At 36.6% G+C, this 18005-nt stretch overlaps 1 protein-coding gene across 3 annotated transcripts in view; it reads right to left on the minus strand.

Annotated features, from left to right (window-relative positions):
- Positions 1-18005, minus strand: part of CATSPERT (catsper channel auxiliary subunit tau) — a 185603-nt gene that overhangs the window by 84328 nt on the left and 83270 nt on the right. For all 3 annotated transcript variants that reach the window (XM_076005813.1, XM_012738994.3, XM_012738993.3), the window contains exons 12-13: positions 3054-3097; positions 1636-1923 (exon numbers count right to left, since the gene is read on the minus strand). In XM_076005813.1, the coding sequence (XP_075861928.1) occupies positions 1636-1923; positions 3054-3097 (332 nt within the window). The remainder of the gene's footprint in view (positions 1-1635; positions 1924-3053; positions 3098-18005) is intronic.

Raw genomic sequence — 18005 nt, forward strand, 5'->3', positions numbered from 1 at the left:
TTTGAAGTAGTTCATTAGGCAGCAATAAATTACTCATTTATCAATGAAAATAAAATATTTTAGAAGTCACAGTGAATCTAACAAAGAAATTAAAAGGTAAACTGAAAACAATGTATCTATGCAAGTGGTGAATATCCTAAAAAGAGCTATTATAAAACCTAATCAAAATCTCTAAGTCTTCAAAAGAGAAAAAGAGACAAATAACATGACCTATCTATTCATGGTAGGGAAAATAAAAATGTCTAATGAACATGAAAAAGTTTTAATCATCATTTAAAAGATGAACAATACTCAATACCATTGGTGAGAATGTAAAGTAGTATAATCCTGGAGAGCAATTCGTCAACTTGCCATTTCTATAAATATATTATGAGATAATCACAGATCCAAATAAATAGTTAAGAGAATATCAATTTAAAACTTAATGTCCAATATGAAAACTATTTAAAAAATCATGGAATATCCATATGTGAGAATGTTCTAACATTAAGGCAATAAGGCATAATATGAAATTATATATATAGATCCAAATTTTTAAAACACATAAAAGATATAATCTATATATGCATAACAAAGACTGAAAGGAAATAAAATTTTTAAATGTGGCAGTAGAAGTGTAACTACTTTTCTTTTTTTTTCTCCATTTTCTAAATTTTCTGTGACTGTGTATTACTTTCACATTCAAAAGAATGTTATTCTTTTTAAGTTATATTGGTTGAGCTATTGACTTATGTAATTAAGAATAATTCCAAGCTAAAATTATATCTTTTTAAATGTGGAAGGGAATTTAGAAATGACCAAGTCTGATCTATCATTCAAAAGATAAGAAAATAGGTCTAGAGATTTAGATGCCCAAACTAGGTTGAAGTATTTAGAAGCAGAGCCTTGCTCGGAACTCAAATTCTTTACCTTCTGACTGATACATCTTTTTATACTGTTTTAGAAGGTACCTGTAATAGTGATTCAAATTACATGTAAAGAATTAAGTACAATAACTATCATTTCAAGAAAGTCTTTACTCTGATATACCTTTAAATTTACATTCTGATTATTCTCATTTTAAACTATAAAATTATTTGTAAGAAAGAGAACAGATGTTATTTCCTATAAGTTTGATTAAAAATTTCCACTGAAATAATTTCCCAGGCTTTTAAATTATCTTTGAATTTACATTTTGTTATTGTTATTACACCTTCAGCTGAATTTTATACCAACCTATGAGGTTAATTTATATTACTGGCATCTCAAATCACTTTACTTTTTCTTCAAATGTTTTTATCCTCATCACTTAATCAGTATAAATAGCATAGGAATATTTAATATACTTAAGACACATTTTCACTTGGAGACATTTAAATGCATTTTCAATTTATTTCAATCTAATTTTTTTTAAAAATAGATTATTTAACTAGCCTTATAGTATTCATGTGAGGGCAGACACTTTACTTCAAGGTCTTCTTTTGGATTTTGCCTTTGAAAGCTACCTTTTAATTTTGAATCTGGGGAAACTAAGAGTGTGCTCTTCCTTTCAGCTAAGTTTCGAGAGTTGCTTTGCCACCTATTTTCTGTTGGAGATGAATTTAAGTTCATCCTTCTTATTCTCTCTGAATTTATACAGCTACTTCTCAACTTTACCTCTGATGAAGATGATTCTGTTTTTAAAATGCCTGGATATCTATCTGCCAATTTTACTTCTTGTGGAAATAATAATGTTGTCTCCGGCCCAACTTCTGGTGGGCTTGGATATATAGATGGTATATTGTCCTCTTCTGTGATTTCCACTCTAGGAATAGTGGTCAATGGAATATCTGTATGTGAATGTGTTGATTTATCACGTTTAGGAGGAACAGCAGCTGAATAATCTTGGTCTAATAGGCTCAAAGTTGGTATGGTCAGGCCTTTCTTAATGTCCATATCCGGTAACTAGAAAATATAGCAATAAAACAAGCTATCAATTAATCATCACTGATTCGGAAATATTTAAAATAAAATGACTTAAAATCAGTTGTACACTTACCCTTTATTATAACAGATTACCATTAATATTTGTAAATTATTACATTCTCAATAAAAGACATGAGAAATTCTCTACTTGCCTGAAATCATGGACTGTAGAATACTTTCTATAAAAATTATAAAGTGTGGTTTATAATGCAGTAGTTGTCATATGTTTAAATTTTATAAACCAGTAACATCTCTGGTTTATATAAAAATAAAAAATCTGAGGGAATGACATTTTACTGTTATTATGCTATCACCTTTAAATTATGAAACAAGGCAAATTTTAATAGCAAAATAGCAAAAGGAACAATATCATGAAATCACAACTATATGAAAAATTTAAAAATTTTTAATAGCAAAATAGTACAAAAATGATATCATAAAATGAAAGATGGCCTGTTAAGCTAAATAAATTTAGCTTTGTGAAAATTCTCTATATATTGTCTTTTTTTCTTTCCTTGACTGGGGAAAAGAGTACATACAGACTCTTCAATTGGTATTTGGGAGCCACTGACCGAAGAATGGAAATCATTATATCGTATTTATCAAGCAGTAAAGAACATTTTACTTTTTATTGCTTTACATGGGGATCCACTGTTTATGGAATGAATACCTTCCGTAAAATTAGCTGAAAAGCAAATTATATTATATGAACTCTATTTTTTATTGATTTCTATTATGAACTATATAATATTATTCATGGGCAAAGTTTACAATATGATAAAAGATTTTGGTGAGAACGTAAAAATAGGTTTATGGCATTTCTGAGATCTTATGCAGAACTTCACACTTTTTACTTGTTTCCCTTTTTCTTCCTCAACACCTTTTGTCCCCCATTTACAAATATATTTTTACATATTACTATTTTATGCTGAAGCCTCTCTTTCAACAATGTAACTGTACAGATACTGCCATAATAGAAATAACCATGAAACAACTGAAAACTTCTTGGGTACTTTTTTTCATTTATCTATAAATACTTTCCCATTTACAAATATTTCATCCCTTTATAAAATAATGACTGTTAGAAGTTCTCTCCCAACTTCCCTTACCTCATTTCGAATAGTTTCAGATTCCTTCTTTATAACAGGAGCATCTGTTAAAAATTAACAGGAATATTTTATTTTATATAAAACAATGAACACATTATTTATGTGTATGAACATTAATAAAATACTATTACAATTTTCTCACCAGAAACAAAGAGCAACTTATCAAAGCAGCTAATCAAACATAAACACTACTTAGTAAAAATAGGCTGATGAATCTCTGGGAAGATGGGGGAGTGGTAAATAAACAAATGTGAAACAAAAGTGAATTGAAAACAAGCATAAAGTGATAAGATTTCAGATCCACAAATATAAGACACAAAAACAGGTATAGACTACATTTTGTAAAAGCTGAGAGGAAATAAAATAAATGCCAGATGGTAAGTGAGGGGACTGGAAAGAGAGGCTAGAATAAAGATGTATGAAATCAGAGAAAACAGACCCATTCAAGACAGGCTGACAGAAACACTTGTAAAATTTTCCTGGGAATATAAGGAATAGATATTTAGCAAGTAGAAAAGGAAAACCTAAAAGAAACAGAAAGAAAATAAAGAACTGAGCTACAAATAAATGCAATCCTAGTAAAAACAATTTACTATGGTCACAATTAGCATCATGACTTTTTTTTCCTTTTAATTGTGGTAAGAACACTTAACATGATATCTACCCTGCTGACAAAATTTTAAGTGTAAAATACAGTAATGTTCACTATAGGCACAATGTTGTATAGCAGATCTCTAGAACTCCATCATCTTGTATAACTGAAATTTTATACTTGTTGAAAAGCAATTCCCCATTTGCCCCTCCCCCTAGCCTGAGGCAACCATCACTTTACTCTGTTTCTGTGTGTTTGACTATTTTATACACCTCATATAAGTGGCATCATGCTGTATTTGTCTTCTGTGACTGGCTTATTTCACTTAGCATAAGGTCCTCAAGGTTCAGCCATGTTGTCACAAGTGGCAGGATCTTCTTCTTTATTAATGCTGAATGATAGTCCATTGTATGTATGTAGGCATACCTTATTTTATTGCACTTAGCTTTACTACACTTAATAGTGTGGTTTTTTTTAACAAATTGAAGGTTTGTGTCAACCTTGCATCAAGGAGTCTATTGGTGACATTTTTCTAATAGCATGTTGTTCACTTTATGTCTCTGTGTCACATTTTCAAACTTTTTTATTACTATTATATCTGTTATGGTGATCAGTGATCTTTCATGTTACCATTGTAATTGTTTTGGGCCACCAAAAACCATGCCCATGTAAGACAATGAACTTAATCTATAAATGTTATGTGTGTTCTGACTGTTCCACTGACTAGCTGTTTCCCCATCTCTCTCCCTCTCCTTGACCTCTCTAATCCCTGAGACACAACAATATTGAAATTAGGCCAATTAATAACCTTTAATGGCCTCTAAATGTTCAGGTGAAAGAACAGTTGCATGTCTCCCGCTTTAAATCAAAAGCTAGAAATGATTAAGTTTTAGTGAGAAAGGCAAGTTGAAAGCTGAGACACGCTGAAAGCTAGGCCTCTTGCACCAAATGGTTAGCCAAGTTGTAAATGCAAAGGAAAAATTCTTGAAGGAAATTAAAAGTGCTACTCCAGTGAACACATGAATGATAAGAAAGTGAAACAGCCTTATTGCTGATATGCAGAAAGTTTTAATGGTCTGGATAGAAAATCAAATCAGTCACAACAGTCCCATAAGCCAACGCCTAATCCAGAGCAAGTACCTACTTCTCCTCAATTCTATGAAAACCAAGAAAGGTGAGGATGCTGCAGAAGAAAAGTATAAAGCTAGCAGAGGTTTGTTCTTGAGGTTTATGGAAAGAAGCCATTTCCACAAAATAAAACTATAATACAAGGTGAAGCAGCATGTGCTAATGTAGAAGCTGCAGCAAATTATCCAGAAGATCTAGCTAGGATAATTGATAAAAATGACTACATTAAACAACAGATTTTTATTTTTTTATTTTTATTTTTTTATTTCGGTATATTATGGGGGTACAGATTTTAAGGTTTCAATAAATGCCCATTTCCCCCCCTTCCCCCAAAAGTCTGAGTCTCCATCATGACCATCCCCCAGATGGTGCACATCTCACTCATTATGTGTGTATATACCCGCCCCCTCCCCCCTCCTACCTGCCCAATACCCTATTACTGTAGTACCTATGTGTCCACTTAGGTGCTACTCAGTTAATACCAGTTTGCTGGAGAATATATCTGGTGCTTGTTTTTCCACTCTTCGGATACTTCACTTAGTAGTATGGGTTCCAGCTCTAACCAGGAAAATATAAGATGTGCTATGTCACCATTGTTTCTTAGAGCTGAATAGTACTCCATGGTATACATATACCACATTTTATTAATCCATTCTTGGATTGATGGGCACTTGGGCTGTTTCCACAGCCTTGCAATTATGAATTGTGCTGCTATAAACATTCGAGTGCAGGTGTCTTTTTTGTAGAGTGTCATTGGATCATTTGTGTAGATGCCCAGCAATGGGATTGCTGGATCAAATGGTAGATTCATTTGTATCGCTTTAAGGTATCTCCATATTGCTTTCCACAGAGGTTGAACTAGTTTGCAGTCCCACCAGCAGTGTAGGAGTGTTCCTCTCTCTCCGTAAACACGCCAGCATTTATTGTTTGGAGATTTTTTGATAAAGGCCATTCTCACTGGGGTTAAGTGATATCTCATTGTGGTTTTGATTTGCATTTCCCTGATGATTAGAGATGTTGAGCATTTTTTCATATGTTTGTTGGCCATTCTTCTGTCTTCTTTAGAAAAGTTTCTGTTCAAGTCCTTTGCCCACTTTTTAATGGGGTTATTTGATTTTTTTCTTCCTCATTTTCGTGAGTTCTAAGTATATTCTAGTTATCAGTCCCTTATCAGATGCATAGGATGCAAAAATTTTCTCCCATTCTGTAGGTTGTCTGTTTACTTTCATGACTATTTCTTTGGCTGTGCAGAAGCTTTGTAGTTTCATCATGTCCCATTTATTTATTTTTGTTGCTGCTGTGATTGCCTTTGGGGACTTCTTCATAAACTCTTTGCCCAGGCCGATGTCTAGAAGAGTGTTTCCAACTTTTTCCTCTAGAGTTCTAATAGTTTCATACCTTAGGTTGAAGTCTGTTATCCAGCGTGAGTTGATTTTTGTGAGTGGTGAAAGGTGTGGGTCCTGTTTTAGCCTTCTACAGGTGGCTATCCAGTTTTCCCAGCACCATTTATTGAAAAGGGATTCTTTTCCCCAGCGTATGTTTTTGTCTGCTTTGTCAAAGATTAGATGGCTATATGAGGATGGTTTTTTTTTTTTTTTTTTTTTGAGACAGAGTCTCGCTTTGTTGTCCAGGCTAGAGTGAGTGCCGTGGCGTCAGCCTAGCTCACAGCAACCTCAAACTCCTGGGCTCAAGCAATCCTTTCTGCCTCAGCCTCCTGAGTAGCTGGGACTACAGGCATGAGCCACCATGCCCGGCTAATTTTTTTTTTATATATATATCAGTTGGCCAATTAATTTCTTTCTATTTTTAGTAGAGACGGGGTCTCGCTCTTGCTCAGGCTGGTTTTGAACTCCTGACCTTGAGCAATCCGCCCGCCTCGGCCTCCCAAGAGCTAGGATTACAGGCGTGAGCCACCGCGCCCGGCCTGAGGATGGTTTTATATCAGGATTCTCACATCTGTTCCACTGGTCAATATTCCTATTTTTGTGCCAATAGCAGATTGATTTAATTACTACAGCTTTGTAGTATAGTTTGATATCTGGCATATTAATGCCTCCCATTTTGTTTTTGTTGCCTAGAATTGCTCTTGATATTCGAGGTCTTCTTTGGTTCCATACGAAGTGTAAAATTATTTTTTCTATATCTGTGAAGAATGCTGACGGGATTTTAATAGGTATTGCATTGAATCTGTAGATCAGTTTGGGTAGTATAGACATTTTGATGATATTGAGTCTGCCGATCCACGAGCATGGTATGGATTTCCATCTGTTTACATCCTCTGCTATTTCCTTCCTCAGTGTTTCATAGTTTTCCCTGTAGAGGTCTTTTACGTCCTTGTAAACAACAGATTTTTAATGTACATGAAACATCCTTATGATGGAAGAAGATGTCATCTAGGACTTTCATAGCTAGAGAAAAGTCAAAACTGGGTTTCAGAGCTTTAGGACAGGCTGACTCTTGTTAGGGGCTAATGCAGCTGGTGACTCTAAGTTGAAGCCAATGCTCATTTACCATTCTGAAAATCCTAGAGCCCTCAACATTTATGCCAAATCTACTCTGCCTGTGCTCTGTAAATGAAACAACAAAGCCTGGATGACAGAACATCTATTTACAGCATGGCTTAATGAATATTTTAAGCCTATTGTTGAGACTTACTGCTCAGATAAATAAAAGATTCCTTTCAAATATTACTGCTCATACAATGCATCTGGTCACCCAAGAGCTCCGATGGAGAGGTACAAAGAGATTAATATTGTTTTCATTCCTGCTAACACAACATCCATTCTGCAGCCCATATATCGAGCAGTAATTCTGACTTTCAAGTTCTCTTATTTAAGAACTACATTTCATAAGGCTTTAGCTCCATAGATAGTGTTCCTCTGATAGATCTTGGTAAAATAAATTAAAAACCTTCTGGATAGGATTCACCATTCTAGATGCCATTAAGAACATTTGTGATTTGTGGGAGGAGGTCAAAATAGTAACATTAACAGCAGTTTGGAAGAAGTTGATTCTAGCCCTCATGGATGACTCTGAGGTGTGTTCAAGACTTCAATGAAGGAAGAAACTGCAGATGTGGTGGAAATAGCAAGAAAACTATAATTAAAGTGGAACCTGAAGATATGACTGAATTGCTGCTATCTCATGATAAAACTTGAATAAATGAGGAGTTCTTCTTATGGATGAGCAAAGAAAGTGCTTTCTTGAGATGAAATTTACTCTTGGTAGAAATGCTGTGAATATTGTTGAAATGACAACAAAGGATTTAGAGTATTACATAAACAGTCGATAAAGCAGCAGCAGGGTTTGAGAGGATTGACTCCAATTTTGAAAGAAGTTCTACTATGGGTAAAATGCTGTTAAACAGCATCATATACTGCAGAGAAATCTTTTGTGAAGGGAAGAGTCAATCAATGTGGCAAATTTCCAATTTTTTTTTTTTTTTTTTTAAGAGATCAGGTCTCACTCCATTGCCCAGGCTGGAGTGCAATGGCACAATCACAGTTCAAACTCCTGGGCCCAAGAGATCTTCCTCAGCCTCTCAAGTAGCTGGGACTACCACCAGGCCTGGCTAATTTTTTTAATTTGTTGTAGAAATGGGTCTTGTTATGTTGCCCAGGCTGGTCTTTAACTCCAGGACTCAAGTGATCCTTGTGCCTTGACCTCCCAAAGTGCTGGGATTACAGGCCTTTACTGTTATTTTAAGAAACTGCCACAACCACCCCAACCTTCAGCAACCATCAGTTAGCAGCCATCAACATCAAGGCAAGACCTCCACCAGCAAAAAGATTATTGATTCACTGAGATGTTCAGAGGATTGTTCATTATTTTTAGCAATAAAGTATTTTTTAAATTAAGATATACACACAGGGTTTTTTTACATAATGCTGTTGCTCATTAATATGTATATTAATATACTATAGTGTAATATAAACATAACTTTTAAATGCTAGGAAACCAAAAAATTTGTATGACTTGCTTAATTGTGATATTTGCTTTATTGTGGTGATCTGGAATTGAACCCATAATGTCTCTGAGGTATGCATATACCATGTTTTCTCTATCCATTTATCTGTGGTAGAACATTTAGGTTGCTTCTACATGTTGGCTATAGTTAATAGCATGGCAATGAACATAGGAGTGCAAATATTGCTCTGAGGTTATTTCATTTCTTTTGGATAGGGATCCAGTAGTGAGACTGCAGGATCACATGGTGTATCTATTTGTCATTTGTTAGTAACCTCTACACTGTTTTCAAAAGTGGTTGCACCGGCTGGGTGCGGTGGCTCACACCTGTAAACCCAGCACTCTGGGAGGCCAAGGCGGGCGGATTGCTTGAGGTCAGGAGTTCAAAACCAGCCTGAGCAAGAGCAAGATCCCGTCTCTACTATAAATAGAAATAAATTAATTGGCCAACTAATATATATAGAAAAAAATTATCCGGGCATGGTGGTGCATGCTTGTGGTCCCAGCTACTCGGGAGGCTGAGGCAGGAGGATTGCTTGAGCCCAGGAGTTTCAGGTTGCTGTAAGCTAGGCTGATGCCACGGCATTTGCTCTAGCCTGGGCAACAAAGAGAGACTCTGTCTCAAAAAAAAAAAAAAAAGTGGTTGCACCATTTTACATTCCCACTAACAGTGCAAAAGGGTTCTAATTTCTTTACATTCTTGCCAACACTTGTTTTATTTTTTGGTAATAGCCATCCTAACAGGTGTGACATAATATCTCATTATGATTTTGATTTGTATTTCTCTGATGTTTAGCATCTTTTCATATATCTGCTGGCCATTTGTATATATTATTTGAATAAATGTGTATTCTAGGCCGGGCGCGGTGGCTCACGCCTGTAATCCTAGCACTTTGGGAGGCCGAGGCGGGCGGATTGCTCAAGGTCAGGAGTTCGAAACCAGCCTGAGTGAGACCCCGTCTCTACCAAAAATAGAAATAAATTAATTGACCAACTAAAAATATATATACAAAAAATTAGCCGGGCATGGTGGCGCATGCCTGTAGTCCCAGCTACTCGGGAGGCTGAGGCAGTAGGATCGCTGAGCCCCGGAGATTGAGGTTGCTGTGAGCCAGGCTGACGCCACGGCACTCACTCTAGCCTGGGCAACAAAGTGAGACTCTGTCTCAAAAAAAAAAAATAAATAATTAAATGTGTATTCTAGAGCTTAGCCTATTTTTAATTGGGTTAATTTTTTTTTTTTTTTTTTTTGCTATTGAGTTGAAGGAGTCCCTTACATAGTTAGATATTAATCCCTTATTAAATACAGAGTTTGTAAATATTTTCTCTCATTCTATAGGTTGTCTCTTCACTCTATTGTTTCCTTACTGCACGGAGGCTTTTTAGTTTGGGATAGTCCCACTTACCTGTTTTGCTTTTGTTGCCTATGCTTTTGGTGTCTTAGCCAAGAAATTAGATAGGATCAACATGGCCAACTAGACATAGGTAGTATGTGCCTCCTCCACAGACAGGAATCAGAATAGTAAACAGATTCTAACATTTTGAACAGATCATCTAGGAAAGATTGCTAGAATTTACCAGGGAGGTGATGGGAAGCACCAAAAGAGGGTAAGGCGAGGGTTCCAGCCAAATTCTCCAGCTGGGGCCTGGCTAAGAGCTGGAAGAAGCTCCTGATTTGGGGAAACAGTAAGAGAGAAGTCCCTGGGGTTCTGTTCTCCAAGGCAAGCTTTTGCAATCTTGCCTACAAGAGAACTGCCCAACCCATGCAGATCTCAGACCTAACACAGGGAGCTGCTTGGAGACTGCTCAGAGATGTTACTCCAGAAAGGGAACCCAAGCAGACTCCTACAGGTATCTCAGCCTAGAGCAGCTTGAGCTGAGCACCATTCTGAAAGCCTACCGGGGAACTGCAGGTGCACCTGCAGTCACTGAATAGCTCCAAGGAGAGATAGAGGAGCCCAGACAGTCCCACGTACTACTGCGAAGGTCCCCACCACCCTGCTGTGGGCTGCTGTTGGGACTAAGACATAAGAAGACAGCATTTTCCACAGTTTCTTAGCCATGCAGCTTGCCTACGTGGGGCCCCAGCCTTTCTGAATACAGATTCAAAGCACCATTTTGGGAGTTTGATACTGAGTTGTACCACGCCCTCAGGCTGAATTTGAAGAAATGAGGCTACAGCCTCTTCCTGGCTGGAGATGGGTAGGGAGACCAGGCTTTCCAGCACTCATCTGGATGGTGCCCACCATCCTGCAGCCAGCTGCTAGGGGACCAAGTCTAAAGTGAACTGCACTCCCCACAGTTTCTTGCCAGTGCAGTTTGCCTGAGAAGAGCCCCACTCTATCTGGTCAAAAGCCTAAAGCACCATTTTGGAAGTTTAAGAATGGCAGCACCCTACCTTTGGGCTGCTACAGCCCCACCCAGTTTAGGAGGGACAAGGGACAAGCTCTCCTACATACATCTAGGATAAATCCCACTATGCTGCTATGGCTCCTGTGAGACTGAGATGTGAGCAGACAGTACTTCCCATGGATTCTTGCTCATGCTGCTTGTCTGAAAGGGGCCTGCTGTCTTTGATTACAAGCCCATAGCCAGCACCATGTTCTTCCCTCAGGCTAAGTTCAAAGTGATGCAGCTGCAGCTGCCACCCCCATGACAATGGACAGGGAGACAAAGCTCTCCTAAGCACACTTAGGACAATACTCACCACCCTTTTACAGGCAGCTGCAGGACTGGGGAGTAGCCTGCCCAATCTATTGCAGCTACCAGTAACACCAACACAGGCCACATGGGTCCTAGTGGGTGGCTCCACCGCTGTTACTGCCATCTCCCACACCATACCAACTGCTCAGGGACCTGAGAAGCCATTCATACACCTAGCCCTCTGCTCCAACTACTGCCTTCTGAGAAAGCCACCTGAAGGCCCAAGAATTGGCTCCCCAGGACACACTAATACCACTGCTATAATAAGCTGCTCTGGGGCCTAAAATTAGGCATACTTAGACCACTACTTCCACCACTGGGCCCCAAAGACTGGCTTGGCTGGTGTTCAAGTCCCCATCAAAACTTCACCATAGTGTCAACTAATAACAGTTCTCTAAGCCAACAAGGAAATAACAGATACCACTAAGCCTGTGTATTGCCTAAGAAATCATACAACAATTACACTACTACAGGCAGCCAAAATCAAAGCCAAAGTGTCCTACTCAACCAACAAAACACATACATCTTCAAGAAAAAAAAATCTCCCCTTTAAAAGCAATTTCAAAATTTTGGAACAAGCGAGTGCTACATCTAATGTGCAGTTATCAATGGAGGAATACAGGAAACATGAAAAAGCAAGGAAATATGATACCACCAAAAGACCACAACAATTGTCCAGGAATGGATCCTAATCAAAAAGAATTCCTTGTAATGCCAGAGAAAGAAATCCAGACATTAATTCTAAAGAAGCTAAATGAGATGTAAGAGAAATCTGAAATTCAATACAAAGAAATAAAAGAAATCAATTCAGTAATGAGAAAATCAATGAGAAATTTGCCAAGGAGATAGTTATTATTTAAAAAAAAAACAAATTCTGGAGCTGAAAAATTCATTGAAGGAAATACAAAATACATTTGAAAGCTTAAGAATAGACTAGACTAAGCAGAAGAAAGAATTTCAGAACTTGAATACAGGTTCTGAGTTCAAATAATTCAGTCAGACAAAAGTAAGAAAAAAAGAATAAAAAATAATGAGCAAAGCTTTTGAGACATCTGGGACTACATAAAGTGCCTGAACTTATGAATTATCAGTATTCCTGAGGGGGAACAGAGATCAAAAAGTTTAGAAAACCCATTTAAGAAAATAATTGATGAAAATTTCCAAGGACTAGCAAGAGAGTTAGACATTCAGATATAGGAGGCCTAACAAGCCCTAGGCAAATAAATTACAAAAAAGACTTCACCATGACATATTATAATCAAAATGACCAAAGCTGAAGTTAAAGAATTTTAAAATTAGCAAGAGAAATCAATGAAGAAAACTCCATCAGTCTAACAGCAGACTTCTCAATAGAAACCTTACAGGCCAGAAGAGAATGGGGTAGCATTTTCAAAGTGCTGAAAGAATAAAACTGCCAGTCAAGAATTTTATACCCTGCCAGAATAAGCTTCATAAATTAAGGAGAAATAAAGTCTTTTCTAGACAAACACTGAGAATTTGTCAGCACTAGACTAACCCTACAGGAAATATTCAAAAGAATCTTAAACAGAGAAATGAAAGGTTAACATTCACCATCATGAAAACACATGAAAATATAAAACTCACAGGTCTTATAAAACAGTCACACAATCAAGGATGAAAAAGGAATTACATGGCAACATGACAGATATTCAGCAAATCACAAAGACAAAAAGAGAAAAAGAAAATTATAAAACAACAATATGACAAGAACAAAACCTCACATATCAATACTAACCCTGAATGTAACAGATTAAATGCTCCACTGAAAAGACATAGATTGGATTTAAAAAATCCAAATGATCCAAATATATCTGGCTTACAAGAAATCACCTTACCCATAAAGACACACAGAAATCAAAGACACAAACATAAATCAAAAGCAAGCAGGAGTAGCTATACTTGTCAGTTAAAACAGACTTAAGTCAAAAACAGTAAAAAAAAAAAAAAAACAGACAAAAAAGGTCATTGTATAATGATAAATGGATCAATTCAGCAAGATGATATGATGATCCTAAATATATATACACCCAACATTGGAGTACCCAGATTCACCAGACAAATACTACTAGACCTAAAGAAAGAGATAGTAGAGTACTAATAGTAGGGGACTTCAATACCCCACTCAGCACTAGACAGATGGTCAAGACAGATAATCAACAAAGAAATATTGGACTTAAATTTGACTTTAGGCCAAATGAACTTAAAAGACATTTACAGAACATCCCATCCAACAAATACAGAATATATATTCTTTCCATCAGCACATGGAACAATCTCCAAGGAAGACCACATTTTGTGCCATAAAACAAGTCTTAATAAATTTTTAAAAACTGAAATTATATCAAGTATCTTCTCAGACCACAGTGGAATAAAGCTAGAAATCAATACAAAGAGGAATTTCAGAAACACATAGAAATTAAACAACATGCTCCTGAACAATCACTGAAGCAATGAAGAAATAAAGATGGAAATTTAAAAATTTCTTGAAAAGAATAAAAATGAAAACACAACATACCAAAACTTGTGGGATATGGCAAAAACAGTGCTAATACAGAAGTTTATAGCATTAAATGTCTACATCAAAAACGCAGAAAGATCACAAATTAACAACCTACCAATGCACCTCAAGGAACTAGACAAACAGGAAAAAAACAAACCCAGAGTTAATAGATGAAAAGAAATAATACAAATCAGAGTAGAACTAAATTAAATTGAGACAAAAATAAAACAAAACAGCCGGGCGTGGTGGCTCATGCCTGTAATCCTAGCACTTTGGGAGGCCGAGGCGGGCGGATTGCTCAAGGTCAGGAGTTCGAAACCAGCCTGAGCGAGACCCCGTCTCTACCAAAAAAAAAATAGAAATAAATTAATTGACCAACTAAAAATATATATATACAAAAAATTAGCCGGGCATGGTGGCGCTTGCCTGTAGTCCCAGCTACTCGGGAGGCTGAGGCAGTAGGATCGCTGAGCCCTGGAGATTGACGTTGCTGTGAGCCAGGCTGACGCCATGGCACTCACTCTAGCCTGGGCAACAAAGTGAGACTCTGTCTCCAAAAAAAAAATAAATAAATAAAACAAAACAAAAATACAAAAGATCAACAAAATAAAAAGTTGGTTCTTGGAAAAGATAATCAAAATTGACTACCAAGAGAGGAAAAGATCCAAATAAACATGATCAGAAATGAGAAGGGAGACATTACAACTGATAACACAAAAGTCAGATACTATTATGTACACCTATACACTCACAAACTATAAAACCTAGAGGAAATGGATGAATTCCTGAAAACATATAACCTCCCAAGATTAAATCAGGAAGAAATAGAACTCCTAAATAGATTAATAATGAACAGCAAGATTGAATCAGTAATAATAATTTTTAAAAATCTCCCAACCAAAAAAAAAGCTGAGGATCAGATGGATTCACAGCCAAATTCTACCAGACCTACAAAGAACTGGTATCTATCCTTCTGAAACTGTTCTATAACATCAAGAAGGAAGGAATCCTCCCTAACTCATTCTATGAAGGCAGCATAACCCTGATAATACCAAAGCCAAAAAAAGAACAAAACAAATAAAGAAAACTACAGACAAGTATCATGCATCATGAACATGGATGCAAAAATCCTCAACAAAATACTAGTAAACCAAACCCAACAGCACATAAAAAAAAAAAAAAAAATTAACCATGATCAGGTGGGTTTCATGCCAGGATTGCAAGAACAGTTCAACATACACAAATCAATAAATGTGGTTCACTACATAAACAGAATTAAAAACAAAACCATATGATCTCAACAAATGAAGCAAAAGCATTTGATAAAAACCACAGCCCTTCATGATAAAAACCCTTAATAAACCAGGCATAGAAGGAACATACCTCAAATAATAAAAGCTATATATGACAAACCCACAGCCAATACCATAATGAATGGGGTAAAGCTGTAAGTACTCCCCCTAAAAACAGGGACAAGATGAGGATGTCCACTTTTAGCACTTCTGGAAGTCCTAGCCAGAACAATCAGGCAAGAGAAAACAATTAAGGGCACCTATACTAAAAAAAGAGGAGGTCAAACTATCTCTGTTTGCCAATGATATTTTTTTGAGACAGAGTTCTGGTCTGTTGCCTAAGCTAGAATGCAATGGCTTGATCATAGCTCACTGCAATCTCAAACTCCTGGGCTCAAGCGATCCTGCTGCCATAGTTTCCCAAGTAGCTGGGACTACATGCACATTTCATCACACCTAAATATTTTTTTCTATTTTTAGTAGAGACAGGGTTTCATTCTTGCTCAGGCTGGTCTGAAACTCCTGACCTCAAACAATCCTCCCATCTCAGCTTCCCAGAGTGCTAGGATTATAGGTGTGAGCCACTGTGCTGGCTGATGATATAATCTTATATTTAGAAAACCCTACAGATTACTCCAAAAGACTTCTAAAATTAATAATTTCATCAAAATCTCAGGTTGGAAAATTAAGGTATACAAATCAGTTGTGTTTTTATAAATGAATAACAGCCAAGCTAAAAATCAAATCAAGAACTCAGTATCATTTATAGCAGCTGCAAAAAACACACACACACACACACACACACACACACACACACAGAGGAATACAGTTAACCAAGAAGGTGAAAGATCTCAATAATGAGAACTACAAAACACTGATGAAAGAAATCATTGATGACATACAAAAATGTAGAAACTTCCCATGCTCATGGATTAGAATATTGTTAAAATGTCCATACTATCCAAAGTGATTTAGAGATTCAATGCACTTCTCATCAAAATACCACTGTTATTTTCCACAAAATTAGAAAAAATCCTAAATTTCGTATGGGATCAAAATGGAAACAAAATAGCCAAAACAATTCTAAACAAAGAGAACAAACAAATCCTAAGGCATCACATTACTCAACTTCAAATTATACTACAAGGCTATGGTAACCAAAACAGCATGGTACTGGTATAAAAGTAGACACATAGATCAATAGAACACAATAGAGAACCCAGAAATTAAACCATACACCTACAACCAACTGATCAAAGCAGACAAAAACATGTAATATATTGGGGAAAGGATGCCCTTTTCAATAGATGGTGCTGGGAAAATTGGAGAGCCACCTAAGAATGAAACTGGATCCTATCTCTCACTATACATAAAAATTAACTCGAGGCCGGGCGCGGTGGCTCACGCCTGTAATCCTAGCTCTCTGGGAGGCCGAGGCGGGTGGATTGCTCAAGGTCAGGAGTTCAAAACCAGCCTGAGCAAGAGCGAGACCCCGTCTCTACTATAAATAGAAAGAAATTAATTGGCCAACTGATATGTATATAAAAAAAATTAGCCGGGCATGGTGGCACATGCCTGTAGTCCCAGCTACTTGGGAGGCTGAGGCAGAAGGATCGCTCGAGCCCAGGAGTTTGAGGTTGCTGTGAGCGAGGCTGACGCCACGGCACTCACTCTAGCCTGGACAACAAAGCGAGACTCTGTCTCAAAAAAAAAAAAAAAAAATTAACTCGAGATGGATTAAAGACTTAAATGTAAGACCTGAAACAATAAAACATCTAGAAGAAAATTTAGGAAAAACTTTTCTGAACATTGGTCTAGGCAAAGAATTTATGACTAAAACCCAAAAGGCAAATACAACAAAAATAAAAATAAATAAGTGAGACTTAAACTAAGAAGTTTCTGCACAGCAAAGGAAATAATCAACAGAGTATATAGACAAATTATGGGAGAAAATAACTGTGAATTATACATCTGATAAAGAACTAATATCCAGAATCTACAAGGAACTAAAGCAAATCAGCAAGAAAAAAACAAATAACCTCAATAAAAAATGGGGCAAATGACATGAAAAGACATTTAAAATTAACATGTACAAATGGCCAAAAACATATGAAAAAATGTTCAACATCACTAATGATCAAGGAAATGCAAATTAAAACCAGTCAGATATTACCTTAACCCTGGTCAGAGTGGCTATTAAAAAGTCAAAAAACAATAGATGCTGGCATGGATGTAGTGAAAAGGGAATGCTTATGCACTGTTGATAGGAATATAAATTAGTACAACCTCTACGGAAAACAGTACAGAGATTTCTCAAAGAACTAAAAGCAGATCTACCATTCAATCCACCAATCCCACTATCACCTATCTACCCAAAGGAAACAAAGTCATTATGTCAAAAAAACACATGCACTTGTATGTTTATTGCAGCACAATTCACAGTTGCAAAGATATGGAATCAACCTAAGTTCCTATCAACTGATGAGTGTATAAAGAAAATGTGGTGTATTTAGACACATACACACAAACCCACACAATTCCGGCAACTGGTACACTAAATGCCCTGACTTCACCACTATATAATTCATTCACGTAACAAAAAACCACTTGTACCCCCTACATCTATTGAAATGTTTACAAAAAGAAAGAAAAAAAAATTATACACACACACACACCATGGAGTATGACTCAGTGATAAGCAAGAATGAAGTAATAACTTTTACAGCAACTTGGATGGAATTGGAGGCCAC

The sequence above is a fragment of the Microcebus murinus genome, chromosome 8, assembly GCF_040939455.1.
Source record: "Microcebus murinus isolate Inina chromosome 8, M.murinus_Inina_mat1.0, whole genome shotgun sequence".
Lineage (NCBI taxonomy): Eukaryota > Metazoa > Chordata > Mammalia > Primates > Cheirogaleidae > Microcebus > Microcebus murinus.